Below are 27,048 nucleotides of genomic sequence, written 5' to 3' on the forward strand. Positions count from 1 at the left end.
GGGTTCATTTAGTTCAGCTAATAAAGGCTATTAAATGCTAATATTATTTAGTAATACTATCTTGCTGATTTAGCGGGAGGCTGATGCAATGTAAAGATATGTGTTAGCTTAGTCAACTGGAAATTGCATAAGTTCATTTAGCTCAGCCAGTATTAAAAACCACAGTAAATGCCATTGCAATTTAGTAATAGCATGAATCTAATTAAAGTACTACGCATTGGCTTAGTCAACTGGAAACTGCAAAAGTTGATTTAGTTTAGTTAATGTATATTAAAGACTATATTATATGCTAATGAACATGCTACTACTTAGCTATAGCATCTAGCTAATTTAGCTGTATTAGCAGGATGCTAATACTACTTAATATAAAATGTGTTAGTCAACTGGAAAGTTAATTAAAGTTCAAGTTGGCTGAAATACATTATTAGCCTGTACAAAATTATAATAATAATAATAAAATGAATAGCAATAATCAACTTTATATAGCAAATACAAGTGTAAAATGCAGATAACCATAACATTTATGAGAAAACAAGAAAAACAGAAATTAATAAAAAGCAGGCTAAGCCAAGATAAAAACATCAGTTCTACAAAAAAAAAAAAAAGAGAGAGAGAGAGATTTTGTTTGAAAGTATATGCAGACATAGAGCCCCTCAGACCTTTTTGGCAGACTTCGGTCCAGAGATGTGGGCTTTAATTTAATTAACAAAGGCTTCCTCCTCTTAGTTCTGGTCTCAGGAACAATTAAGAAGTTTGTGTCAGAAGATCAAAGTGACCTAACAGCCACATGCTGTATGTCTAACCATGTCAGACAGATGAGACAGGGCAAAGCCATTCAGTGATTTAAAAAGCAATACCAGAATTTTAAAATGAATTCTGTGATAGACAGGAAACCAATGTAAAGATTTTGATTGGAGTGATGTGGGTTCTTGGGATTTTCATCAGAACATGTGCTGCTGCGCTGTGTATGAGCTTTAACTGACCAATAGCTTTCTTACGCCAGACTGAAGAGTGTTACAGCAGTCCAGTCTGCTGGAGATAAAAGAATGTATTAACTTTTCTATCTCTTCTTGGCAAAGAGATGGTCAGACTATCAGTATGTCTTACATGATATAGGGATGCTAATGTGAAGTTCAAAATTTAGCTCAGTCAATGATTACAGCGAGGTTTAGGACCTGTTCCTTGGTGTTTATAGCAGTTTTTTCTCTCTCAGCTTTTGCTCCCGTTGCATGCAATCAAGTTGAAAGACCTGTAGTCATTTGAGTTACCAGAGATAAACAGTTGGGTATCACCTGCATAATTATGGGAACATGATGTTGATTTCTAATACTGTTGCTGAGTGGTTACATCTTCAGACTGAAAATAACTGGACCGAAGATAAAATCCTGTGGGACGCCACATGTCAGGTCTATTTTATCAGACAAGATCTCATCGATAGCCATAGAAAATTACTGACCAGTTAAATAAAACCTGAATTATTTAAGAACTGTGCCAAAGAGGCAGACTCTGTGTTCAAGTCTGTCCAGCAGAATATTATGATCTATAGTATTCTAAGAAAGTGGTGGGATTGAGATCAAGAGCAGTCAAATTTTGGTGATCAGAGAAATAGTTAAGGGCAGTGTTTATGAGACCATCAACATTTGAAAAGAGCCTTTGAATTGTTAAAATTTTATTACCTTTATTTACCTTCTTGTCCGTGTTATTGTCAATGTGTGAATTAAAGTCAGCGATAATGATAATAAGGTCAGTTGATGATAGCTCATAAAAATCAGAGTGAGTTGGTGGTGCATAGACCGTAACTGTAAGAACGTCTATCTGATAGTTCAGTATGACAACATGATATGCAAATAACCAAAAAACATCAGAAGAACACAGGTACATATTGTGGCTGCCCCTCTGGCCCTTTTCCTGGTCTAATGGCGATTGAATTCATGGCTGGCATTTAAGATGTTAATATGCTCACTAGATGCTATTAATCAATATTTTCCTTTGTCGACTCAAACCAACTTTTGTGATACCTCCTAAATGCAAGGCATCCTCCAATCTGTCTTAATATCCCTTACCCTTATAATGTAAGTTGGTTTTGCAAACCTAAGACTCAGTTTAACTTGGCTACATATTTAAGCTTAATTAGCTGATAATACAGCATTGAATGCTAATACAGATTATTAATTAAGCTATCTAAAGGCAAACACATAGAGCAGCTCAGCCAACAGAAAATATCGTATAGGCTAAGCAACATGAGATGACAATATGCTCATTACATTCTTATATGTTTAAAAATTTTTTTAAAAGAAATTCAAGGAAAACTGTAACTTAAAGCAAGAATGCAGCTTGGTTCCAGCTCAGTCCTGCTTCATGTGACTCAGTGCTTATGGTTCACCCACTACCTTAGCTGTTATTCATGTCCTGATTGCTGATGGCTGAAAAAGAAACCAGCAGGGTTCTGATTTTCTGAGAACAGGCCGCCACTCTGGAAATTAACAGTGAGTGTTTGTCGGTCCCTCAGAACTAAAGAACAAGAGCCTCTTCCCACACTCGCCATGCTGACAGTCAGTTGAACAGGAAGAAAACCATCACAGACCTTTTCTGGGAGTTGTAGGAAGTCACTAAGTATTGCATAGTAATGTAACTCCTGAAATGTTCTGATCAATATGAGAAGATGTTATCTAGGAATGCAAAAGCACATGACAGTGATTTGCTTCCCTGTAGTGTGAATCTTAAAGGTCAAGTATTTAATACTGCACAGGAATTAAATATTCATACAGCAGGCAGCAGACACAGTTGAGAGTATCTGCTCAGTGCTCACCGTGCTGTTTTCCACAGCTGCTGTGCTTCCACTGAAGGTAATATATTCAGATACGATTTAGTTTATATTGTGCATCCAAACCTACAAGCTGCACATCCTGATATGTTACCCGGGGGGGGGGGGGGGGGGGGGCACACACAACAACAACAACAAAAAAAATAAAAATGGCGCAATGTCTGTGTAATGGTTTTCATCCTTGCTCTGCTTAAAACTGCCTTTTGCATTAATGACACAGCACAAACACAACATATAAGCTGCATGTCATCTTGTAATTCCTTTATTGAGCTCAGTGTACTGTATTTATTCCAATCTGATTTAAAAATGGCTCCCTGTGCTGCTGCAGTCACTCCGTTTCCTGTTGAGTTTCATTAAACCTTCATTCATTTCAGTCTAATCAAAATGTAATTATCCTGCCATCGCCAAGTCAGAAAGATACGACTGCCTTCTCGTGTGAATGTGTAAGATGTAAATACAGTCCATTGTATACAGTATATGAGTGCATTCTTTGAGCCGTCTGAAAACATGCAGCTGCTGTATTGTATTAATGTTTGTAAGAACCTGTTGTTTCATTAGAATTCTAAAAGCCATTAAGTTTCATTTTGAGATTCAATTTACACTCCCATGCTGCCATCAAGTTGCCATGGATACATGCAGCAGCTGCTGAGCTTTACCTTGTGAGTCCCGGTCAGAAACATGGGCCAGTGTTACCCGATCCGTGCATTATATCACTGTATCCTCATCCCTCTGCGCCTCTCATTTCAGAATCCTCATATTCATTCTAACAGAGCTGTGTATTACACTATGTGGCATGCTTTTCCAGTGGGATTTACACAGTGGATTGTGCACACCAACACACATCAGTTACATATCTGAAAAAGGCTGTGTGGTATAATCCGACATGCAGTTTCGATAACATTACCAATACACGAACACTGTCAAACAGAAGAGATCGATGGCTCACAATGCACAGGGAGGGCAGGAAATCATTATGCTTTGGCAGTATCCTCCACAGTTTCCTCACCATGTGAGAGCTGCAAATCAGATACTTGTTCACTCACTGTTTGTGCTGCAAACTGAGACTAATCAGCCTGATGATTTTCAGACTTCCAAAAACTGGAAACATCTGATCTCTCCTGTCAACATTCTGAGGTGTCCTTTACTTCTCATTCGCTCAACTCAGCAGAGGCATCATTAAACACAAAGAATGGCAATTCATCAATAATGGAGAAGAACAAATTACTGGATAAACACAACTATCAAGAAAACGTACCTGCTCTACATCCCTTTGTCTCATTCTCAACAGTTTTGCTTGTAAGCCCTGAAAATGAAGCAAAACCTCTGTGTGACGTCGTCATAGGTTGCATATTGACAAGTTGTGATTTTTCCCCTCTCAGATTCTGTCTTCTAAATTAATTTCTGAGAAGGTAAACGTGTGGTGTCCCTTAGAGCTCATAGCACCACAACTTAGAAAACACAAATGCAAACAAAGAAAACATCTTCACCAATTTCACCAGCACACGTGCAGCATTTAGAAAATGCTGCAATGCTGTGATGAAACGACCAGTTACAGAAATACACTGCAAATGAAGAAAACAATCAAAAACAGACATGCTGCAAGTAGCACAGACGACAATGGAAAGCACTGCCAGGGACACTAAAAGGCGATGAACAGGAAGTTTGAGCTCATTTTCCAACAGCACTTCAAAAATTTTAGTCCAAAACCATGGCAACACACACGTCCCAGCCATGGGCATCACTTTTTAGTGGAATCTGTGCTGCTTGAAGGGTGTTTCTGTTTTTGGGTAGGTGTTTTGGGATGGATGTGCTTGTGTTTTGTCCATTTGCATGGGTTTTCTGAAGCCATGGTGCACTGAGTTCTCAGGGCCACCGTATAAAACTGTATTTTTTAACAAATAAGATCACAGAAATGTTTTGTGTGTGAGAAGGTTTTTTTTCCCCCCTCAGTTTCGACCTGGACAATCATCTCACAACAAATTAGGTTCATCTCATGACTCCTCGTAATGGTCCTGACCCCCAGGTCAGGAACCAGCGCTTTAAAGCATCATCAGTTCAGTTGCAGATAACTAAAACTAACTAACCAACAGCAGAAACTGTGAAAGACAGCAATACTGAAACGACTGATCGCTAAGGTGACCTTTGTGATGGGGGTGGGGGGGTTGGTCCCATGTGTAGAACCACCACAACACAGAGATTGCTTATATAAACTCTACTCTCTCAGAATATAGGAGAATAAAGGAGCTACAAAGCACCAAGTGAGCGAGGGAAACTCACCTAGTTCAGTGCTTTGAGGCTGAATTCTTTGAATTTTTTGGTGAAGCCAACACCAAACAATCACAGGCAACAAAGACTCAAGAAATGCAGGGCAAGACTTGTGGTCAGGGAGAAAAGGCTGAGATATTTACCAGGGAACAGGCAAAGAGTGAGTGCGGCAGAGCAGCTAAGACGCTGCACTGATCGCTATGAGCCTCAGGTGTGTGATCAGGTGTGCAGGCAGTGATGGCACAGGTGAGCAGATGAGGAGACAACGGCAGCAGGGAAGAGACTGAATACACAGCGACAGACTTTATCTGATTCCAAAATGTATCTGATGATGATGATGATGTACCATGATGGCATGAACTTGCAGGATAACCACCATGGAAATGAACTGGGCCTCCATGTAGCATGTGTGTACTGTTGTTCGGAGGCTCACTTGACTCGAATTCCTTCCTGAGGAACAAATGAAGCATTTTGAATAGAGGTGAATTAGAGTAAATTTACAAATGAAAAAGCACAAATTATCACAACATGTTCGATTATTATCACTGGCTTCAAGCTTAGCCCAGCAGGACTGACCACTTTTTAACCACTGACACATTTTACTCACACATATAGATTTAGAAATACATTATTAGCTTTTTAAAATAAAAATAGTGACTGTCTATTATTCAGATGTGGCGAGCTGTGTCCAGGATGAGCCACGTCGCTAATGTGTTCATGTGTTATCTGAAGATAAAACAAACGTGTCCATTACATGCATGTGCTAACACATGAACCCAGACATGCACTGTTTCTCTGTCTCTTCTCCATTCATTCTTGTTTACTTTGTCCTATTTTTAGCTGCAGCTCTGCTCAAATGCCCTCTGCTGGGCTCATCAAAGCAGCTCCTTCCTGTTGTCATAGAAATGGGCTGGCATGTCCATTAGCTTCTCCCTCCGCAGGCTGCCCAAATCGCAGCCACCAGAGGCCGGAGCACAGCTGTGGATCAGGTAGATTCATCTGAGCAGGTAGATTAGGTGGACCAGGAGAGGACAAAAATAGTCCAGTGATTATTAAATTAAGGGCAGGAAAGATCATTTCTTAAATATCACCAACATACAGGTGATCAGGTATTTCCCCCTCAGTGCCTTCCTCTGAATGGACTGCGAGGCTGCTGTGTCTGAGTCAGACATGAGAGACGAGCATCGACAGCCATGTTCACTCCATGTATGACCTTGTGCTGTGAACACCAACGGTGCTCCTGGGAATTGCTCTGTTCAATCAGCCTGCTGCTGCTATGGTGCCGCTGGGAAAATTGGTTATTCAGAGGAGCAGGTCAGACTACAAGCGTTTTCAGCCACACACTGTGACTGAATGAGAGGGGTTTCATAACACGCAATGTACCGACATATACCACCTAGTTACCACTTTGTGCCTGAAAATACACACACACACACACACACACACACACACACACACACACACACACACACACACACACACACACACACACACACACACACACACACACACCTTCCCTTCAACTTATTGTAGCAGTCTGTTTCCTCTTTGTAATTGGAATAGATTTGAGAGGATGGAGTTTATGTTCTTTAAATTCTATCTATCTATCTATCTATCTATCTATCTATCTATCTATCTATCTATCTATCTATCTATCTATCTATCTATCTATCTATCTATCTATCTATCTATCTATCTATCTAATATTACTTATTTAAATATGTCTTTCTTGTAAAAGTCTTTGGAGTAAAGGAAAAAAATACATAATTAACAGACTTTGCATCCAAATTAGCACTTGGTCATCCCTGGGCATCATAACTGCAATATAAACATGATGCAAAGGTGGAAACATTATTTTTTGACACCATGACGAGGAGGAAATTAAATGTCAAAGACAATACTTAAGTCCACTGAGGTCCTTGACCTAAAATATGCATGTGCAGTAGGATGTCGTTTGAAGTCAAAGCAACTCCCTCTCATCACCCCTCCACTGATTAATTGAGCTTTGTTTATGCCAGAAATCTCGTTCTACTTCATTAGAAGTTATTTTCATGTTTTTTCTTATATCATACAAATAAAAGTTGCAAATACATACATCATGTTTTCACTGAACTCTAAAATTGTCCGTAGGTGTGAGTGTGAGCGTGAATGTTTGTCTGTCTTTGCATGTGGCCCTGCAATCGGCTGGCGACTGGCTCAGGGTGTACCCCGCCTCTCGCCCATTGTAGCTGGGATTGGCTCCAGCCCCCCGCAACCCCGAAAGGGATAGGCGGTATAGATAATGGATGGATGGATGTTTTCACTGAATGGGTCTGATGAAGTCGTCATAAAGTTCCATAACTGAACAGTTTCCATCACCACTGAGCAAACTTCTGCTATATTGCTATAACTCGCTATATTTTGATCAAGAAATCATTTTGAGGTGATTTTTAATAGACAATATTGCGTTAAAGAGAGTGATTTGTATATTAGCATGAAGTCCATTTTCTGCTTGTGCTCTTTTCTTATATCTTTTGCAACTGTCTGAAAGTTAAGAAGGCAGAGACCATCAACAGTTTGCCAAATACAACACTTTCCACTGACTTCTCTGACGCAGGCAGGGCAGCGAGGAGCCGTTTCCATAGTAATTGCTTCCTACACAAAACACAAATGGACCGGACTAATAAAATTAAAATGACACGAAACAATCCAGAATCAAAAAAATATTACTGCAAATGTATCCACAAAAAGAGTAAGAGAGGAATCAACTGCACAAATATTTGAGCGTCGTGTCCTCTAATTTACATGAACTGAGCAAGAAAAACTAACACTGCACCAATATTTAATTATGCCTGCATGCTGAATAGCAATTAATTTATGATTAAATCACGTCAACATGTTTGAAGTGACAAACTAAAGAAAAAAAAAGGTTTTTTTCATTGGGTTTTCTGTATCTGACTCAGACTGTGTGGATCTCTGAAAAGTGAACTGTGACGCCACCATGTGGGGAAACCTGGTAATTGAACTGTGGCAGTCATCAGGGCTGATCATGGCTCATGGCTAAAATACATTAACATGTAATGACTCACTCAATTATTTAGAGCTGAACACATTAACTTCATTGCATTTTTATATTTTATGGCACTTAAAAATCACACTGTGGCACTGACTCCTAAATCACCAGCACTTCTAGCGCATTTGCTTCTAAATTAGATGATGCATATCTGTAGTTCTTGTTGGAATCCATCTTTATTCCATGAATTTATCCACACAGTCATTCACCGAACTTATGCCTTTTTTGCACGCACATTCACTTCTATGCACCCACACACACACGTGTGCACACAGTAGTTTATGTCTGCAGTTTGTGCTTGAGGTCGGCCAGCTGCTTCATATCGACGCTGCTGCCACCGCATACGATCACCAGCAGGGGGCCCAAGGGAGTCGGCAGCCGACCTGAAAGGAGGTGGCGTGAGAAAACCCATAATCTTCTGTTATGTCCAGAATTTCCCCTCATTATAATGGAGTTACTGCATAAAAGTTTTATCTGAGATCAAGGTTTATCATAAATATTAGATTTTAGGATTTTCCACAGAGCAAACAGTAAATTAGGAGCTGCCACAAGACCTGTTTGCCATGAATTGTCAACCTACAACTGTTTTATCAACAAACAGAGGAGTTGTACATGAAGAGGAACTAATAGGGAAATAGTCCCAAATGGATTTTCCTACATGTGCGACAGACGCATGGTGCTGAATATCATTTCAAGCAGACAGTCGTTACCTTCATCCTGCAGCCTGCGTATGAGTCCGCTGTAGACAGCTGCTAGTGCCGCTCCGCATGCCATCTCCACCAACACACGCTCCTCATCTACAAGATGAAGTCAACAGGTACGAGCGATTATTCATGTTCTTTAGTGTTATGTTCACAATGAGCAGTCAAAGTGCACAATCGAGGAGGCAAACACTCGAACCCAGGAATGTTTCGACGGCCTGCAGAGCCTGCTGGTCGGTCACAGTCTCGGAAATGATCGTCAGCTCGCTGCCTTGGCTGTATTCAAAGGCTTTCGTGCAAACCGTCTTTGCGCCGAGACACTTGGCCTCACTGTGGAGAGACAGACGAGGGTGAAGTCAGAGGGGCTGCGTTCACAACTCCAAGAGAACATTTGAGCTCCTCTAACCACAAACCTGGTGATGTCTTCCAGGGTGACCACCCTCCCCGCCTTAACCGCAGCATTGAAGCAGTCGGCGCCCACCGTCTCCATGGCGATGACGGGCACCTCTGTCCAGCCTACGTCCTTCAGGCCCTGGATGACCCCACAGAGGAGGCCCCCTCCGCCCACAGACACCAGCACCGCTCCAGGCCTCACACCAGGACCCAGAGACTCTGCAACCTCTGTGATCATACTGGCGTGGCCCTGCCTGGGCGTGTGTGGCGAGAGGGATGACATGGGATGCACAGTGACTCATTTAATATTGCGAAGTACCAGTTTTGTAGAGTTCATTGATTAAAACTGCGTTGCAAAAGCTTGATGAACTGTGGTGAATGTTTCTACCAGAGCAGGGGGTGATCGAATGGAGGAACATAGGTGAGTCCTTCTGTTTCTGCCAGTCTGAGAGCCTCTGCATTGGCATCATCCCAAACCTGAGAAGAAGACTTTACTTTTCTCTTCCAATGTTTGCTTTTATTCTAAGGACTGAACACGTTTACAGATTTGCTGTTTAAGCAAACATGATCAGATAAGAACTGATGCCACAGAGACTTTTATATACAGTATAGATATATATAATATTTACCCTGCCTGTGATCTTGACAGTAGCACCCTGATCCTGGAGTCTCTGGACAACCAGCTGAGGACTTGAGCAGGGAACTACGATGGTGGCTGGTACACCCATTTTTCTGGCTACATAGGCTGCAGCCATACCTGCGTTACCACCTAGAAGAAGGCCATAAGATGTTATATTCCTGCCACCAACTGATGCTGTAAGGTGCATATTCACATGCCGTGTCACAGTAGAAATGTCACCTGAAGAGCAGACAACTCCTTTGGACTGTCTGGCGAGCTACAGAAGAGAGGAATGAAATGAAAAAGAGCAAGTTAGTGTCTTCTTATCTAAGATTTACAACACAGTCAGTCATTGACTGGCATTGGCCTTTAATGCAAAGGATGCATCAGATAGTCAGTGTCTGATATGATGGATGTGAAGAAAATCATTTTCAGGTACCAGCAGAGGGTTGAGGGTTCCTACCTGCTCACAGAGGTGTCCAATGCCACGGATCTTGAAGGAGCCAGAGGGCTGTGAGTTCTCCATCTTCAGGTACGTGGTGGTTCCCACGTGTTTAGACATGCTGACACTCTCCAGCAGCGGTGTGTTCACGTGAAAATGCTTCGCCATGGCGCAGCTGATTTCGCTAAAATAGCAAACACCGTGCTAAACGAGCACAAACCTTTCATGAATAGGTGTTAATGTTCACTGTGGTATTTCCTATCCTATTGTGTGCCATGCATGGCCAGTGCTGCCTTCAGGTGCAGCTGGGAACAATAGTACTATAAGCAAAAGTAGTGGGTGTGAGCACATGAACATGGAAAAGCAGATTCAGCACAGATCACAGAAGCAGCATGTACACCTGACATAGTAAGCTTAAGGTAGACTGGGTATCTGTTCCGTATGGTTTGATGACTCTTCAGTAGAAACATGTTTTCTGAATTAAATACCAAAAGTAAGTGACAGCAGCAGACACATCTCAAGCAACCAAACCCATTATGTTGCCATTTATTTTCATGCATTTATTTATTGCGATTAGACTTATTTGGCATATTCAGTAGACCTTTGGTGAGTAAATTAAATTGTTCAAGCTGTGAACATCCATGTGACGCAGCAAATCCAAAATATAAAACGTTATGTGACGACAGTGAGTTGCAACGTACAACATACAAATTTCATGACGTGACGTTGCATGACTGTTCTGTACGTCATTGGGTAACAGCGTATTTTTAAGGTATTAAATGCGGACTTACGTTTGGTTAAAGTGCCCTGTTGAACGAGACTCCGACCATGAAAAGACAAAGCGGTTTATTTAATGCAAAGTGTATCATATTTTCAGTGGACGCTACGTTAAGCTATATGATGCAGTACGTAGCTGTTAGCAGGAGAACTTCCTGTGTCAAAAGCAGCGTCAAGACGGTAAAATAGCACCACTTCCGACCATTACTTCAAAGTAAATGTGACACTTGATTAACTTTTTCAGTAATGATAATAACACATTTTGATTCGTGATGATTGTGGAAATGTTACGATATGGGCTAAACCTCCACATCTTCCTAATTTAAAGTTTTGCTTTGAGGGCATTATTTTTGTTTGTTTTGTATATAACGTAATTTTTAACAGATGTACAATATACCAGAGGTCCCCAACCTTTTTGCGCCACGGACCGGTTTCACATAAAGCAATAAGTTGCCGGACCGGTATAGAAACGAATAAAAACTAATTATTAAAACAGAACCCACCATGACCGTGAATGTTTAGTGGGAGCCCTGCACTTGTTTCTCGTCAAGGCTTCATTGCCTCATTTGCGAGCCTGTCGTCACATATTACGCAGAGCGGGCTTGGTGCGTGAGAATCACCTGAAGCGATAAACCCGTATTTTAAGCAGGACTGCTGATATTGTCTCTTTAATGCAGGTTTCTTGTTCTTGGAAGTTGTAGGCTCTTCTTCTTCTGTCTCATCATTTGACCTTTTCCTTTTTTCTTTTTTTTTCTTTTTACTAATTTTTGAGATCTTCTGGGCTTACTTTTTTACTACCGCATCAAGTGACAAAGAGCGGTTTGACATGAGTACAGAGGCACTGGGGGATGCCCCTGATTTTCAAAATAAAACTTCTCTCGGACACTGATCAATAAAATATATTTTGTCCAGTCTTTCTGTGCAGCCCGGTACGAAATGGCCCCCGGACCGGTAACGGTCTCCAGTGGCTGGGGATGCAGTATACTACATTATTGACTGTTATTATCAATCTAGATTATTGATAATGTAAACAAAAAGTCTAAATAATAAAAACTAATGTAAAAATCTCTTTGTAATGGCCAGGGTAATTCACTGTTATACTTGCAGACCTGTATTTATTTATTTTTTTTTGTTCCACCAACTTGGCTGCCTCTTCTGTGCTTTCATTTTGAAATACATTTTTTTTTCTCCGTATGATCTGCGATAACTTGACACATTTGTATTTTAAATGAAGCTGTAACAACATATAAGCATTATTTAGCGCTTCAGAAGATAGATGTTACATACAAAACTACAAAACACTAATTTGCACAGTGTGACGAAACACTGAGTTTAAATAGAAATAAACTTACGTGTGAAGAGCCTTCTGCCGGTGCACACAATGTTTGACACGTGAACTTTAATGCCCCTCTAAAGTCCACAGTTTATTACCAAGGCTTGAGCATGTGTGTATGTGTGTGTGTGTTTCAGAAAGAGAGTGGGGGGTGCTTACAGCCTACATTGATCTTCTTTTAATATCTTTTTATTATGTGTTTTATTGTGTTATATTACAGTCTGTGTTTCTATTCAATATAATTTATTGGGCTTGTCTAAATCATGTTATTCAGAAACCTGAGTGAGTGAATCACAGTCCCAGCACTGATCCTCTGTAGGGATTATAATTTCTTTATTATTATTGTACATTAGCTGTGTAGTTACAGGTTGCATATACACAAAGTAATGGTTGACACTCCTCAGACCAGTGTGCCATTCTCACATCAAACATCACTCAACTTATTGCTTCATATTTTACACAGCATGTTAAAGGACATGACGCATCGTGTCAACACCTTCCTGTACACCGGATGGCAGCAGTGAGTGCCGCCAGCATTGACTGATAAAAAGCAATGTGTCTAACAATAACAACAATAGTAATAGAAAAGGCTTTGTTTTAAATAAAAGAACAAACCAGGAGGTTTCATACAACTACTGAAATATGGAAATATGAAGAAAAAAACACTTAAAGGAAGAATTCCCGCTTTAGATTCTTTGTTCACTCTCAGCTAATTCAGCCTCATTTGAACGTTAAAGCAGTTAGCCCAGGCTAATGTATACAATTATATTCTCAACCTTTAAATGGGTTTGCCAGAGTAGCCACAGCAGCTTTTATGATGTGTTTGAAAGGACTGATGAATATTAAATCCTAAACATGATGGGAAACACTGCTTTATCATATTGTTAGTTTAAGAGCCTGGTACCAGCACTGCCCCAGTATGAGGACCGACATGTCCCAGACCCCAGCCTGGACTCAGTAAAGACTGGCAGAGGTTTTCTTTCAAATGAAAATATTGTCACTTTAGTTCCCTCTCCTCCTCCTTCCCCTCTTAACCCGTTTTCCAGGTGCTTTGGCTTCACAAGTTCACTTCTCACATTCTCGTTTTCTTTCTATTCCTCCACGTCTTTCCAGCAGCAACCATTTTTGCAGTTGAGCAGATGTTAATATGACAGCATGCACCAGAGCTGAGTCAACATGAATACAGAAGAGTAAAAGGCTGAGACATCCGTAACGATTCACAGATGCTTCTTCTATCATTTTGTGAAATCGGAATATTCTTCTGATATCAGATCAAGCCTTTCTTCTTCTTCTTTTTTTTTTTAACCATGCCAAAAAATTATATCATCAGCATCTGTTTCTCATGTGGGCTGATGTGGACCTCGGCCACCATGCATCAAAAGCTTCTTAAACTTGTGGTTGCGCTCGCAATGTAATTCCTGACCCGTACTGCGAATAGCTGCTCCGTCAACAACCTGACAAAACCTGACTTGCTTGAACACACAGTTACACTATCTGTTCTCTCTCCTCACTTCCCTCTCTCCAACTTCACATCTCACGCATACTTTCACCTGAATCTAACCTGCAAATTTACTGCATCTAAACTTTCACAGCGCATGGTGTGAGAGTGTTTTCAGACAACATACTATGTTCACTGCCATTGAACATATCATTCTGCTGCTCATGAGATTGGCTTTATGAAGATCCATCTGGGTATTTCTTTTTCTTTTTTAATCAACACCATATAAAAATAAAGCGGCATTCAAAGATCGAGATAATTTGTCAGATAGAGCTAAAGAATTCCAAGCTCAGCCTTTCTTGTTCTGTGCTGGAAGAACTCAAAGCTGCATCCAAATGATGGATCGTTTTCATTTTTTTTCCGTTCAGCTTCTCTCATGCGGCTGAACTCGTGTGAAGTTGCCAAGCTCAAAATAAGATTCAGGCCATTTCTTTTAACTGCAGCGATTTGGTGAAAATATATTATGATTCTGGCGTAAAGTGGCTCTGTGACTCCAGCGTTACTTCCAAACAACCAGAAAAAAAAGTCGCTTCATCGGAGTTGTGAGCTCCATCTTTGTTTCCTTCGTCCTTCCCTCGCTCAGCCTCCTTCCATCCTTTGCTCTTTCCTTCTCAGCAAATGTTTCCGCCCACATGCTGCTGCTCCTCTTCTCTGTGTGCATGCGCCCTCTGCCAGCGTGCACGTGGCTCCTGATCTGGGCTTCATGCCAGCGAGCGTTGTCTGGGTTTGATCCTTGGATACAGCTGGACGGAGAGTGGGAGAGAGAGAGAGGGAGGGAGGGCAGGGTCACTACATCATGTTAACATCGTTCTCAAGGTGCCTGAACATCGTGAAGGCAGACCATAAGACACAGCGGGGGAATAAATCTGCCACTTAAGAAGCCGGATCCTCTGGTGAATTACACTTGATTCACTGAATGAATGGAACAAGTTTTAGAGTTTGGTGCCAATTAAAACTTCACATACACTCCCTGCTGTACGTGTACACACGCAGTATTCAGTTATCATTTACACTGAGGCAGCATGGTACGCAGTGCAGCTGCAGATGAGCGGTGCGAGCTGTAAAGGGACACTGTGATGGACAGTTTTATTAAAGCTACTGTGTTTGGTTCGGCTTCACTAGGACAATAATTGTGTCCTGAGAGTTATGGAGTGTGAACATGCTGTACTCCCTGAGGCTTAAATGACTGTGCACAGAAGCACCAGCCCTGTCCAATACTGCATTGTTCTGTCACGCTCTGTTATAGCCAGTAATATTATTCTTCTCCTTTCCAGCCATCCATTATCTACAATCACTAATCTTAGAGAGTTGTGCAGGTTGGAGCTGCTACTAACTGATTATTCCTCTAATGTGTTACTGATTTGATTGAGAGACTCCAACAGCAGAGATTACACACTATGTCTCTAAATAGATTGATTTATCTGGATAAAATCCCTTCAAGAATTTAGGTTCATGTGAGGTTAGCAACTAGTTTCTTAGCTTTGGCTTCAAAATAATAATAATGCTACTGGGGCTTACAAGCCCTACACTGCAATACAAAACAATACTGTGTCTTTATTTCCATATTCATAAATGCATGGATCATTAACTGGCGTGAGTGCTGGTGGTGCATACTTATCAGTCTTTTACAAGATTCTGATTTTAAAACAAATCAGCTGGAAATATTCAAAAGTCAGCTGGCTCATGGCGATAATGTTAGCTTAATTAGCATGTTACAGCTGCTGTCATTCTAAAATACTCATGAGCTGTGCTAGAACAGGACGCTTGACAGAAGTAGCCCCAGCGACTGACAGCCGTCGCCGCCGTTGTTTGGCCTGGTGGATCAGAGTGATGTATTTCGATAGTTGTCATGCTGTAATGTCTTATATTCTCTCACCCCCAGCAGGTTTCGGGGTATGTATCCCTCGCGGTCGTTGAGTCGTGCCCACCACCACTCTGTCTCTGTGTCGTCGCGCCGACGCAGCACAGTGAGGGCATCACCCTCGCTGAAGGACAGCTCATCGGCCTGCTGGGCCGTGTAGTCCCACAGAGCGTAGACCAAGCCTTTGTTCATCACGCCCAACTTTTCTTGTACACCTGGGACACACAAAGAGCTTTCAGTGTCAAAACAACTTTAATTCAGCATTTTCTTCCAGAACTTAGATTCAATTTCTCTTCCTGTGTGGACTGGAGACGACCTGTTGACTCACCACCTGTCTGTCTGTCTGTCTGTATCTACCTACCGTAGAGGAACTGGGAGCACTGCGTGTAGCCCTCCTCCATCTCTTCACATTTGTCTGCTGCTGTTTCGACATCACTAATTGTTGTGGCGAAGATGGCGGCCCCCGACTCCACCAGCATCTTACAGAGGTGGACGCTGTTACATGAAGCTGCACAGTGCAGAGGAGTCCTGAGGGGGACAGCAGTAACACCTGGCTTTAGGCAGACTCAAGCATTCCTCTGCTATACAAGGTTCAGTCACCTCTGGTAAAGAAAGGACAAAGCTGTTCCACTAATGCACATGTATCAAAAATCTAGCCGGCTAAACACAATTAATGTAATCACAAACCAGGCCGGCATTAACTAAACATGAATAAATTAAATCATGTAACTTCTGAATACAGATCCTCATTAGACTTGGTAATCTCCTCTTTCAATACTGCTAAGGCAGCTGAGTCAAAACTGAATTTAGAAATGCAATTATCTCTGTCATTGTTGCCTCTGAGCTGAGCTGCAGTATCACTGCCACAGAGTGCGTTCATTTCCCCAACACCCTCTAGTCCTTCAGCAGCCAGTGTCTTGTTATTACTCTGGATTATTACATGGCTGAACGCCTCATTGAAGGTACTGACCATCCGTCACTGTCAGCTGCGTTTACATTAACTCCAAAGTCCAGCAGGAACTTAACAATATGGTGATGGCCAGCGCAGACAGCATTGTGTAGAGGAGTTATGCCTTCATCATTAGGCATGCTGGGATTTTCCACCTTAAATACAGAGATAATGAGAAAACACACATAGGGGTATTAGACTGGCTTTACATAGCAACAATGAAAAAAATCTCAATAATATCCACAATGCATGAGGCTTCGGAGACTCTGAACTCAAACCCCGGCGGAGAGCATCATACTGTAGAAGAGCCAAGTGCCTGAATTCACTGCAAAACTCAGGATAGTGCAACCTTTTTTGAACAGATTGGAAGTCTTTCTGCCTCGGGGTATGACAACGTCAAACTGAGCTTGTTTTGGACGTGAAGCATCTGAAAGTTTCCTTGAAAGTATGAGCTACAGTTCGCAGTTTGGACAGTCTGTAAGCACTTTTGTCCAGCCTCCAAGTCAAAGATGTCAGGGATAGATGAGGGTTGCTTTTAAAGATTGAAGGCTTTGTTCTCAGTAGCTCTGTGCTGCTGTAAACCACTGTGATACAGAGAGTGAGAGCTCAGCAATAACTTTCCACATCTGACAACTGAGACCACCACTCTCCTGACAGAGCTGCTGAGGATCAAAGACATTTTACTTAGTAAGTATTGTCATGAATGTACTGAAAAGCCTCAAAATCTTCCAGTTATTGGAGGATCTGCTGAGGCAATCTGTGTGTGGGTGTACAGTAAATGTTGGCCTGTACAAATATTCTGCGATTGCATAAGGTGAAGCATTTTTTTTTATTCAACACTGAAAGGTATCAAAAGCACAAGATTTTATGAGCAAATCGACATTGGAAGTGTGAGAATGGCGTCTGATGATATTCAGCCCTACTCAGTGTAAGATTACACTCACTTCACTCCATTCTTGGAACATTCTGTGGCCTCAAATCAATCCCCCATAGCTGCATCATCTTTTAGATTCTGGTCTGATCAGGGTTTAGACCAAACCACAGCACTGAAAATGCCCTAACATCCAGATTAAGACACAAGTAACAATTATCTTTTCCACACAGTAAGGCAATGGTGTCGCTCAAGCTCTGGTACTCGGTCCACTAGCTTTCACTATGTATATGCTATTGTTCTGTGACCTAATTTGCAGCTTCAGCATAAATTTCTACCTCTACATTTCCATCAAACCTAATGATCCACTCAGTGCTCCCACTCCCAACAAGCTACCCTATTCTACACCTGCCAACCCTGACCTCATTTTCTGACTTGTCCCATTATATGACTCTTTCCCTTATCCCCTACACTATCTATTTTGCCCCTTGAACCTGACTTGATGTGAAAAACTGACACTAGACCTATACTTTCTGACTTTTCTTATGGTATAATGGACTTAACTTCCATTTCCAACATGCTAAACCCATTTTTCCATTTGGTATTATTACTGATTATTATTGAATATGTTTCTGTACATGTTTGCCATTTTCCAGTAGTTCAGTTGTCCTTGTTTTCTTGCAAAGAGTAAGATGGGTTTGAAACTATTAATAATGTAGGGTTGTAAAGCCCTTTGACTCACTGTAATCTTGAGCTATGAAAACAAATGTGATTTGATTTTCAATCTGCAGACAGTTAATAAGCATTACAATTTTGAAATATGAGAACAATATAATATCATGATAATCTTGTGTTACCTCATATATAATCCTCTGCACCAGATCAAACTCTCCCTCTAACGATGCGTCCAGCAGCAGGGCTAGAGGGTTAAACTTGACTCTCAGGCCATGGCCTGTTCGCTCTGATGACGGCTTCTTCAAGTTGGTTCGCTTCACCTGCAGCACACAGGGAGAGAAACACAAAAGTGTTGACAGTGCAAAATAATTGTGAGGTAAGTACTTACTGCTTGATATGGCCCATTAGCTCTCGTAGGCAGCAATTTGGTGAGCAGTACCATATTTCAAAGGGAGACACAAGAGAGCAGAATACTTGCTGAGAAAATGCGATGCAATGCAAATGTGCATCACATCAATGCCCTAGTTTTAATGTGCATGCCCCATATCAGGTGTAATTATAATCCACTACCTACCTTAGGCAGTGAAGGTGGGGCAGGAGGTGATGGAGAAGGCGAGGCATGGCCTACAGAGTTATGTGTGGGACTAGATCCTCTCTGGTTGTTATTGTTCTGGTCCTCTGGCCTATCAGGTGCAGGGGCTGGGCTGGGCTGGGCTGATGGAGACACGCTATTGGTAGTTTCTACTTTTACTGTCGTCTCTTTGGATGTTTCTATGGTGACGGAAGGAGGGGACAAGCGGCGGGAGCCCGAGTTCAGGTTTTGAACTTCACCCTCCACAGTTGCCATACTGACGTGCTTGTCACCAGGTTCTACGTTCCCATTGGCTGAATGGATGTTGTCCATGTCGCCCAAAATGCAGTCAGGCTGGTAGAAGGTAGTGCCTGTAATGAAGAGTGAAACAGTTGATATAAGCATCATCAGACCCTTAACTTCAAGAGGAAATACCATAAAGACCAAGGGATGCTTCTTCAAGTGTCATGAGGTGAGGCCCTATCATCACATCACAGTGTCTCACCTGAGCCTCCTTCCATGCCTCCTGCCAACGTGTTGAACCTGCATACCACAACAGAAATCAGTTTTAATCAAGCCACTGCAACCTGGATTCATCACTCTTCAGCTGTTGTTTTTATGGGGTACAGTTCACAGTAGCACAGACCTCTGATACAGTAGTTTTTGGATGTTCGGCCCCTGTGGGCCCTCAGGCTCAGTGATTGAGCTCCGTTTCTTCAGGGGTCGTGGGGCATTGCTGAGGCGGCGGCGGAGAACCTCCAGGTCAGCGTCGCTCTGGTAACGTAACTGGGAGTGGGCTGTGGAGGGCAGAGCAGGATTTTGTAATGTTTACAACTACACACTTCTTCTGTGTTCATTGAAATATTCTTATCAATTGCTCCTGCTCCCAAGATCCCAAACTTTCACTTAATTGGCGCAGGAGACGTGGAACTCAAATGAGAAGATTCATGAAGGCTCACTGAGTACGTACCAACTGGGGTGAGCTTAGTGGGACTAAGAGGACGAGGGATGTTGTCCACGCTGGGTGGAGGCAGGATTTGTCCTTCACTGCTCTCACCTCCTCCTTTCCCTCCTTCTTTATCTGTAACATCCTCTCCTGCTCTTACTCCTCCTCCTCCTCCTCCTTGGAGAAAAGGGACAGGGGATGGAGAGGTGGAGGAGGTGGGGAGGATGGGTTTACCATAGACTATGGAGAGAAATGAAATGGGACAGACAGTGCTTAGATGGATTTTTCAGTGTGGACACTGTAACAACATTAAACATACACTACAGTCTGTATGTGTGGCACAATCTGTTTAATGTGCTGTTTAATTACCTGCTTTGACAGTCGTCCTGTTGCTGAGGGATCCATAGTTTTTGGCCTGAGGGTGCTGGAGGTACATGCTGTAGATGGAGCTGCTGTTCATGGTGGCGGGGCCCTTCCTGGGAGACTGGGGCCTGGAGGGGTGGTCCGGGACGTAGGGGCGAACTGCCACCGCTGGAGGGGGGTCTGTTCGCTCTGTTTGTGGAGACAAGGGAGACGGTTGGGAAGTCGAAGCAGAGCCTGACAGTAGAGACAGAGCAGGGAAAATGATACACTTTATGTCCAACTGCTACACCTACATCTGCAGAGGTCATCACTCAGTTTCCCTAAAACTCAACCACAGTGGGCAGCAAAACAGAGCTTTTCAGCCGAGTGTTAGGTTCCTCTTTAAATTACCTTGGCTCGCATTCGGAGGGACAGAGATACGTTGCTGTATTTGTTGTGAAGAGGAAGATGATGAAGAGGAGGATGAGGTGGCACTGGATCGGGGCCAGCCCAGTGTACCAGGGGCAGAGCGGGGCAGGGAGCTGGTGGCACAGTGATGCCCTGCCGCCTGGTGAGTGGCACTGGGGTAGGTACCATAACCAGAGGGGCGCTGGAGGGAGGGAGAGGCAGTGAAATGAAGAGACAGAGAGAATTTGAAAAGGTTTTTCTAAAGCCTGATGGCATGTTCTGTGAAAACCTGCATGGCGGTTCAAGAAGGAGATTTGTTTCCTGAGACATTTGAGTTGAAAAGTTCACACAGGCATTTACTGCACTGGTGTTCAAAGAGGGACCCAGTGTCCCCTAAAAAAAGGCGAGGAGGCCCTTAGCAAAATGAAGAATATATATATATATATATTCATTTAGTAGAAATAAACTATTCCAGAATTTCTATTGTAATGATAGCTTTCACTGTTATCTCTCTATGTTGAGTGTAGAAGCAGTACAGTACCTGTTCTGGACTGTTGGTCTTCCAATCTGACACACTCTTACTGATGCTAGGCCATGACGCTTCATTAGCTAAACGCAGAGAAGGGAGGTGGGGGTGGGGTGGTGTTGAGAAAGGGACAAAGGTTACAACGAGAAAAGCAGTAAAGGAGAGGAAGACACAAATACAGACACATGAAGGAAGGACAATGAGTAAAAAGTCACCATGTTAAAAACGGTTAAAGAGGGTGGAAGGTTAGAGAGCAGGAGGCATTGGTATGAAGGTGTATGTTATACTGAGAGGAGATCAGATTCTAAATAGTCCTCCAGATGTTTTCCACTAGTTGTCAATTACAGCATGTCGCTCCACTGACATCATCTAACAAGGCAAAACAAATGACTCAAATAAAAATACATAATTATCCACTTTACTCCAAGAACAACATACAAACAGTGCAGGTCAGACTGCACACATGACGACCTTTGCTCTGATATGAACCCATTACTTAGTACAACATAACAATTATGCACCATTTGGAACAGACTCCAAGTTGTCCATTTTCTTCTTAATTTGACCTGACAAGTGTGGACTTGAATGGTTTCGCCTCAACGCAGCAAATGCGGTAATGCAACAAGACAAGCACTGAATTGCTTTATAAGCACTCCGCATGTTCAGATGAGTGTCTGCAGTGTACTCTCCACTGTAGACATGTGCCGAGCATCCTGTAAGCTGTACAGCAATGAGACCAAAATGTATGGGTGGCGTAGTTGTCATCATGGTAACATCTGTATCAGGTAATAAAAGAAGCATTCATAGCAACTGACAATTGCAGTCATAAAACTGACTTTTGGGTGCTGCTCTGCTATTTTTACCGCAATAATTAATCAAAGCTGTTGGCTTGAAAGGTTGACTTCAGCTAAAATGCTAAGATCTTAGAAAAAGAAGCCTGCTAGTTATGAAAAGTAGCAGTTTAACGCAGCCTCCATCTCCACAGAGGACATGTTACATAACTAACTGGCACACTTCAATGCAGCACTAAGGTCACAGCACTGGTCAGTCACTAAATCTTGATCCACTGTTGCCTATTAACTCGTGACAATCCTGGAGGTCAGTGGCCAAGATTAATGCTATACGCTTTAACAGAAGGTTAACCTCACTTTACTTCCATATGCAATAAAGACTAGCTGAAAGGATGGGGGACAACATGCTGCACTATGGTGCTGGTGATGGAAATGTTTAGTGGGACAAATGAAAACTTTGAGCCGATGATGGTTCAAGAAAAGTCAGTGAATCACCAGAGTTATAACAAAAGATATTTCCAAGCAGACTGACTGCTGCACAGACTGTCATCCTTAAAAAAAGCCTGGCTGAAAATGATTGAAAAAGTCCATTGCGGGACATTAAAATTCCACTACATGTCACAGTTGGCTACAATTCAGCATCCATTAACAAAGTATCATTTTAAGCTGTTACCTAACCATTTGGCCTAGCTGTCGGTGGTACAGCCACGTCACAGTTTTGGCACACTCCACTCTAATACTGATTAACTATTGAGCCAGGGAGTCCTGCAGTCAGTAAGCTGTGCCGTGCTGCCGCTGACTGCCGCTGTAACCTGCTGACCTCAGGAGGAAAACCATCGCGACAGGAAACAAACAGTCAGCTCGCTCTGTGCGAGGTGGAAACTTGGCCACCTGCCTGAGAGCCCAGATTAGAAGAAGTCACTCAGTGTTGTAGAGAAAAGACAGCTGAGTTTACAGCACCGGCACCATCACAGCACGCTCTGATGCAAAGGACAAAGGGTGGTTCAGGTTAAGAAACCTATCATCACCATGACAAGATTCAATGTATTTGACAGCCTCTGGAATGTAATTTCATCTGAAGCACTGTGAAGCTCTCAGCAACGCTGTGAAACCTGATCAGGAAAAGGAATTTTGGGAAATATGCTGATTCGCTTCCTGGACCAGAGTTAAAAACAATATCGCCCTCACATCTGTCCTCTAAATATAAGACTACTGCCAGCAGCTGGTTATCTTAGCTTAGCATTAAGACTGTGAGGAGGTGGACAGAGCAACCCCGCCTCTGTCTGAAGGTAACAAAATGCTCCTATCAGCACTTCTAAAGCTCATTAATTAACTAGACAAGACTCCAGGAAGCTGCTGAACCTGGAAACAATCCATACATAACCCCTGTAAAACGTCAAACTGCTGTTTTTACACTTGAACAAACAAGATGCGACATGCTAAATGAGTGAGCTTTAAAGAACAGAGCCAGGCAAGCTGTTTCCTGTTTTTATGCTACGCTAAAATAAGCTAATCAGCCGCTGGGCACAGATAAACATGTAGTGTGCAGACATGAAAATCAACAGATATCGAATGATTAATCACTACATAAGTTTAATTCAACCTTAAGGATTCTCCATGAATAAAGAAACGATTCCCTTGTAGTTCCTTGCTGTGATTGTTGTTGCTGGAGACTGCTATACTTATGCTGTGTTACCATTCATACACTATAATAGATATTCAGTCTTAACATTTTTTACAGAGCCTTAATCTCTTTGTTGACAGCAACAACAGCTGTCATGACCCCACGAGCCCCTTCCCTAAAATCTCTTGTTATCTGACACACACAAATGCGCACACACACTGTTCAGACTGTATATGGCTACAAGTTAGCGTATCTCAGACTTCCTTTCATTCATCTGTTGTGCCTGTCTGCCCAGTGGACTGTTGACATGATTTACGAGTGTTTTCCACGTTACATAAGCTGGGACAATAAATAGAGCGGTGGCATTTGCTTTGCCATTCAAGAGCACAATGGGATTTGTTTCAGTGCTGGTTCGTGCCACTTCAGTTATACCCAGTAGTTCAACAAAAGGAGTTAAAAATCTTTTGCTCCCTCCAGCCTGCGTGTACTGATATATTACTATAAGCAAAACAAGCATCTGACGGGCACACTGCAGCATGAGAGTGGCCCGATACAACATGGTCAGTGCTTAATGACACAAGGTTATGTTGTGTTCACAAGGCTGATGTTAAATAAGTTAAGCTAGTGTGATTATTAACCAGATTCAATCATGCGCCATGATTGTTGCCACTCTCATGTTTCCCATGAAACAAGGGGAAGCAGTTAGCTTGGCTCTGTGCAAAGGAAACAAACCTCTAAAACTCACTAATTCAAATTGAATTTAAAACCTCAAGTGCATGACAGGATTCCAGGAAGTCACTGTGCTGATCCAAAATAAAGTACCACAAGACATAAAAACACAACTGGTGGCGTATTTTTGGTTCCAATACACAGAGTCACATTGTCTATTGTCCTCTGTTTCCATTCTTGGTGCTAAGCTAAGCTAACAGGTTGCTGGCTGTAGCTTCATATTTATTGTACAGTGGTGGTGGTGGTGTGAGTGGTGTTGACCTTGTTATCTAACTCTTGGAAAGAAAGCAAATTTCCCGAAATTATTCCTTTAAGTCAATGGAATATTAAACTGCGTGTGGGGCGTCTCTGACCGTAACGCACCTTTGATTCAGTTTGTCTTTGGTCTCAATCACATAAAATTATGTTTCCTTATGTCTTTTTCTCTTTCTATCTCTGTCTTATTTCTATGTTTAGTACACACTAGCGTCAAATTAAATATTTACTTATTAACAACGCACATTATAACTTTGGAGCTTTTTTCATTGGAGCTGACCTTCTCACGCCAGGTGGAAATATGCGAAGGAATAATAGAATACGAGTCTCAGTCCAGTATGTGGTTTGCCCTCAGTTTATTTTCTTATGCTGGGCTTCCTAACACTGAGCAGCTGCTGGCTATCAGATGTCGTGTCTGTGTCTTTATACATACAACCTTTACAATTTGAGGTCATTTTCTGTAGTTGATTCGATTATGTTCTCCAGGCCATCTGTTCTGCAGAGTTTCAGCTCCACAGCATTCTTGGTTTGAGTGCACCCTTTGATTTTCCAGCCCAGTGCTCAAACTAAGAAAATGTCTGCGTTGTAATTAAGGCTGGATGAAATACTTAATAGGCCCACTACACTTTAAGGTAGGTGTGAGGAAGCAAGTGTTGCTAATCTATCACTAATGGAGGTAATGGTGAGGAAGTTTCTCTTGCACCTTCAAGAGACTCACTGTTGTTACTGTCGCCCCCCTGAGGGGACTGAGGTCCCTCCCACGTCTCAGTGGGCTCTGACAGGACGATGTCTAAATCTGACACTTTCCATTGGCTGGGAGGCTTCCTGATGCCACTCCTGTCCTCCTCTGCATGCCCACGCCCGCCACGAAAGACAGTAACAAGACACCAACCAGACAACCAGCGAAACAACATCAACACCAACATCATCATGATGACATCACAATGGTGTCAAAAACAGTAAGAGGAACAGTCACAACAGCAACCACCACCACCACAACATCAACATGTGACAAAACAGTAATCACAAAACCACCAATAACAGTAACACATCACATGTAAGATAACAACAACAACAAATAAGGGAAGAGGAGAGGAAGGAGCCAACAGACAGGAAAAGGAAATAGACAGCAAGTTAGATAGATTTAAGACTGAAGAAACTCTGAAGAAAAAGACGGCAAACAAACTGATCCGAGTAAGGTAACTCTACCAACCTGAGAGGGAGCGGATGTGGCTGAGTGGGGTGGGTTTGGGTGGTGGGTCAGCTGGCAGGGGGTACCCCGCCTCCTGTCTCCCCTCTGCTGGAACCTGGATGTAGGGGCAGACAGCCGCAACCCGACCCGAAACTCCACCACCTGGATGGGAAGAGGTCTGAGGGGAGGAGAGGCCTGCTCCATTCATACGACTCAGCTGCAGGGACGCAAAGACGGACAGATAGAATCAAACTTACAGTGAATCCTTGCTGTACGTAACAACAAGACATCTACGATGAGAGTTCTGCTGTGTACTTCTGCTCTCTTCTTATGCAGTCGCTCTCTCAGGTCTCCGATACGTTGATCCATCACTGTCACCTGGGCGTTCCTCTTGTTCAGCAGCTCCTTGTTCTGGGCAAGCTTGCTGCTCTGCTCCAGGTTATGACGGTTACGCGCCTGAAACACACAGCGTTAAAACTCTTACACACTGTAAAAACCGTTCATGTCCAAAAGAACTTGAATGTGTTCATTTGATGGTGTCATTTACCTGCAGCTCCTGGTAGAGCTTCCTCAGTTCCAGGGCTGCAGGACCAGACAGGGGTGATCCTTTCTGGCCAGTGGGGGCCCCCTGGGACCCGGTGGGTGTCCCCTGAGCTGGTGCAACAGAGTGCAGCTGAAGCCGTCCTCTCCTCAAATCCTCCAACTGCTGGGTCAGCTGGTAAAACCATACAGAAAGAACTTAGCAGCTCACCTGGTTGATTTTGAGCGTCACAGTGACACATCCCTCGACCCTCCACCTTACCTGGTCGACTCGGACCACAGCGGACTGCAGCTCTGCCTGCTTCTCCTGAAACAGGCTGCTGACATGGTCAATCTCTGCAGCTGCACACACAAACCAGGAGAGGGTGGAGAAGTACAAATTAGACTGACACATTGACAGAATATTGAGATGGCTGTGATCGTGTTTGCATCTACAGCAAACGTAGAAAAAGATATTTGGTCTATATTACATATTGCCATTTTTTATTTATTCGCTTTTGACTCCTTTTGGAAAAGACACAGTGATCATGACATCTATGTTCAGCCACATTTTGCAGAAGCTTCCCTCATGCAGTAGCAGCAGGACTACGTCACTCCTCACTAATATACTATAAATATGTAATCCTAAACTGCAGTTTTTATAATCCCCAGTGGTGGGCTTCATGTGCTCAGGCTTACAGAGGTTTCCATTGATCAGTTTACTGTAGTCCACTTGTCCTCTCATGGCTCGGATCTTCTTCAGCTTGGCTTCCTGTGTCTCCACTCGCTCCTTCAGCCGCTGCAGCTTCTCGGCTTCAGACTGAACAACAAGAAAATAAGAAAAGCTAAACATTCATTTGCATTTTCAGCTCATTTTGTAGTGCA

At 42.6% G+C, this 27,048-nt stretch overlaps 2 protein-coding genes across 9 annotated transcripts in view; both read right to left on the reverse strand.

The window, feature by feature from the left end:
* Positions 1–8,187: 8,187 nt before the first annotated feature.
* On the reverse strand, positions 8,188–11,260 carry sdsl (serine dehydratase-like). 2 transcript variants are annotated; one of them, XM_070979199.1, is made up of 9 exons: positions 11,088–11,255; positions 10,318–10,500; positions 10,095–10,131; positions 9,865–10,004; positions 9,624–9,712; positions 9,256–9,489; positions 9,042–9,172; positions 8,852–8,938; positions 8,188–8,524 (listed from the first exon to the last, which is right to left on the reverse strand). In XM_070979199.1, the coding sequence occupies exons 2-9, from the start codon at positions 10,462–10,464 to the stop codon at positions 8,421–8,423; spliced, it is 969 nt and encodes a 322-aa protein (XP_070835300.1). In that variant the 5' UTR covers positions 10,465–10,500; positions 11,088–11,255; the 3' UTR covers positions 8,188–8,420. The 2 variants fall into 2 exon arrangements, with proteins under 2 accessions (XP_070835300.1, XP_070835299.1); XM_070979198.1 differs by having other exon boundaries at positions 8,209–8,524; positions 10,318–10,480; positions 11,088–11,260.
* A 1,462-nt stretch (positions 11,261–12,722) lies between these two features.
* LOC139342310 (apoptosis-stimulating of p53 protein 1-like) overlaps positions 12,723–27,048 on the reverse strand; it is a 44,488-nt gene continuing 30,162 nt past the window's right edge. For 2 of the 7 annotated variants that reach the window (XM_070979358.1, XM_070979362.1), the window contains 18 exons: positions 26,863–26,983; positions 26,447–26,526; positions 26,192–26,359; positions 25,960–26,100; positions 25,666–25,861; positions 25,156–25,299; positions 21,069–21,136; positions 20,531–20,729; positions 20,147–20,374; positions 19,802–20,017; positions 19,478–19,628; positions 19,337–19,374; positions 18,835–19,202; positions 18,443–18,580; positions 16,736–16,869; positions 16,127–16,293; positions 15,781–15,980; positions 12,723–14,647 (listed from right to left, as the gene is read on the reverse strand). In XM_070979358.1, the coding sequence (XP_070835459.1) occupies positions 14,606–14,647; positions 15,781–15,980; positions 16,127–16,293; positions 16,736–16,869; positions 18,443–18,580; positions 18,835–19,202; positions 19,337–19,374; positions 19,478–19,628; positions 19,802–20,017; positions 20,147–20,374; positions 20,531–20,729; positions 21,069–21,136; positions 25,156–25,299; positions 25,666–25,861; positions 25,960–26,100; positions 26,192–26,359; positions 26,447–26,526; positions 26,863–26,983 (2,799 nt within the window). In that variant the 3' untranslated portion in view covers positions 12,723–14,605. The remainder of the gene's footprint in view (positions 14,648–15,780; positions 15,981–16,126; positions 16,294–16,735; positions 16,870–18,442; positions 18,581–18,834; positions 19,203–19,336; positions 19,375–19,477; positions 19,629–19,801; positions 20,018–20,146; positions 20,375–20,530; positions 20,730–21,068; positions 21,137–25,155; positions 25,300–25,665; positions 25,862–25,959; positions 26,101–26,191; positions 26,360–26,446; positions 26,527–26,862; positions 26,984–27,048) is intronic. The other 5 variants (XM_070979359.1, XM_070979360.1, XM_070979361.1 and 2 more) reach the window with 5 other exon arrangements.

The sequence above is a fragment of the Chaetodon trifascialis genome, chromosome 14 (genome assembly GCF_039877785.1).
Source record: "Chaetodon trifascialis isolate fChaTrf1 chromosome 14, fChaTrf1.hap1, whole genome shotgun sequence".
NCBI classification, from domain to species: domain Eukaryota; kingdom Metazoa; phylum Chordata; class Actinopteri; order Chaetodontiformes; family Chaetodontidae; genus Chaetodon; species Chaetodon trifascialis.

Bases quoted from the DNA above. Each gene is read 5' to 3' on its own strand.
- sdsl (XM_070979199.1), bottom strand. From the start codon at position 10,464: ATGGCGAAGCATTTTCACGTGAACACACCGCTGCTGGAGAGTGTCAGC. The intron at 10,005-10,094 runs GTGACATTTCTA...GCCTTCTTCTAG, and splicing joins AGGAGTTGTCTGCTCTTCAG to GTGGTAACGCAGGTATGGCT. The intron at 9,490-9,623 runs GTAGAAACATTC...ACACACGCCCAG, and splicing joins TTCGATCACCCCCTGCTCTG to GCAGGGCCACGCCAGTATGA.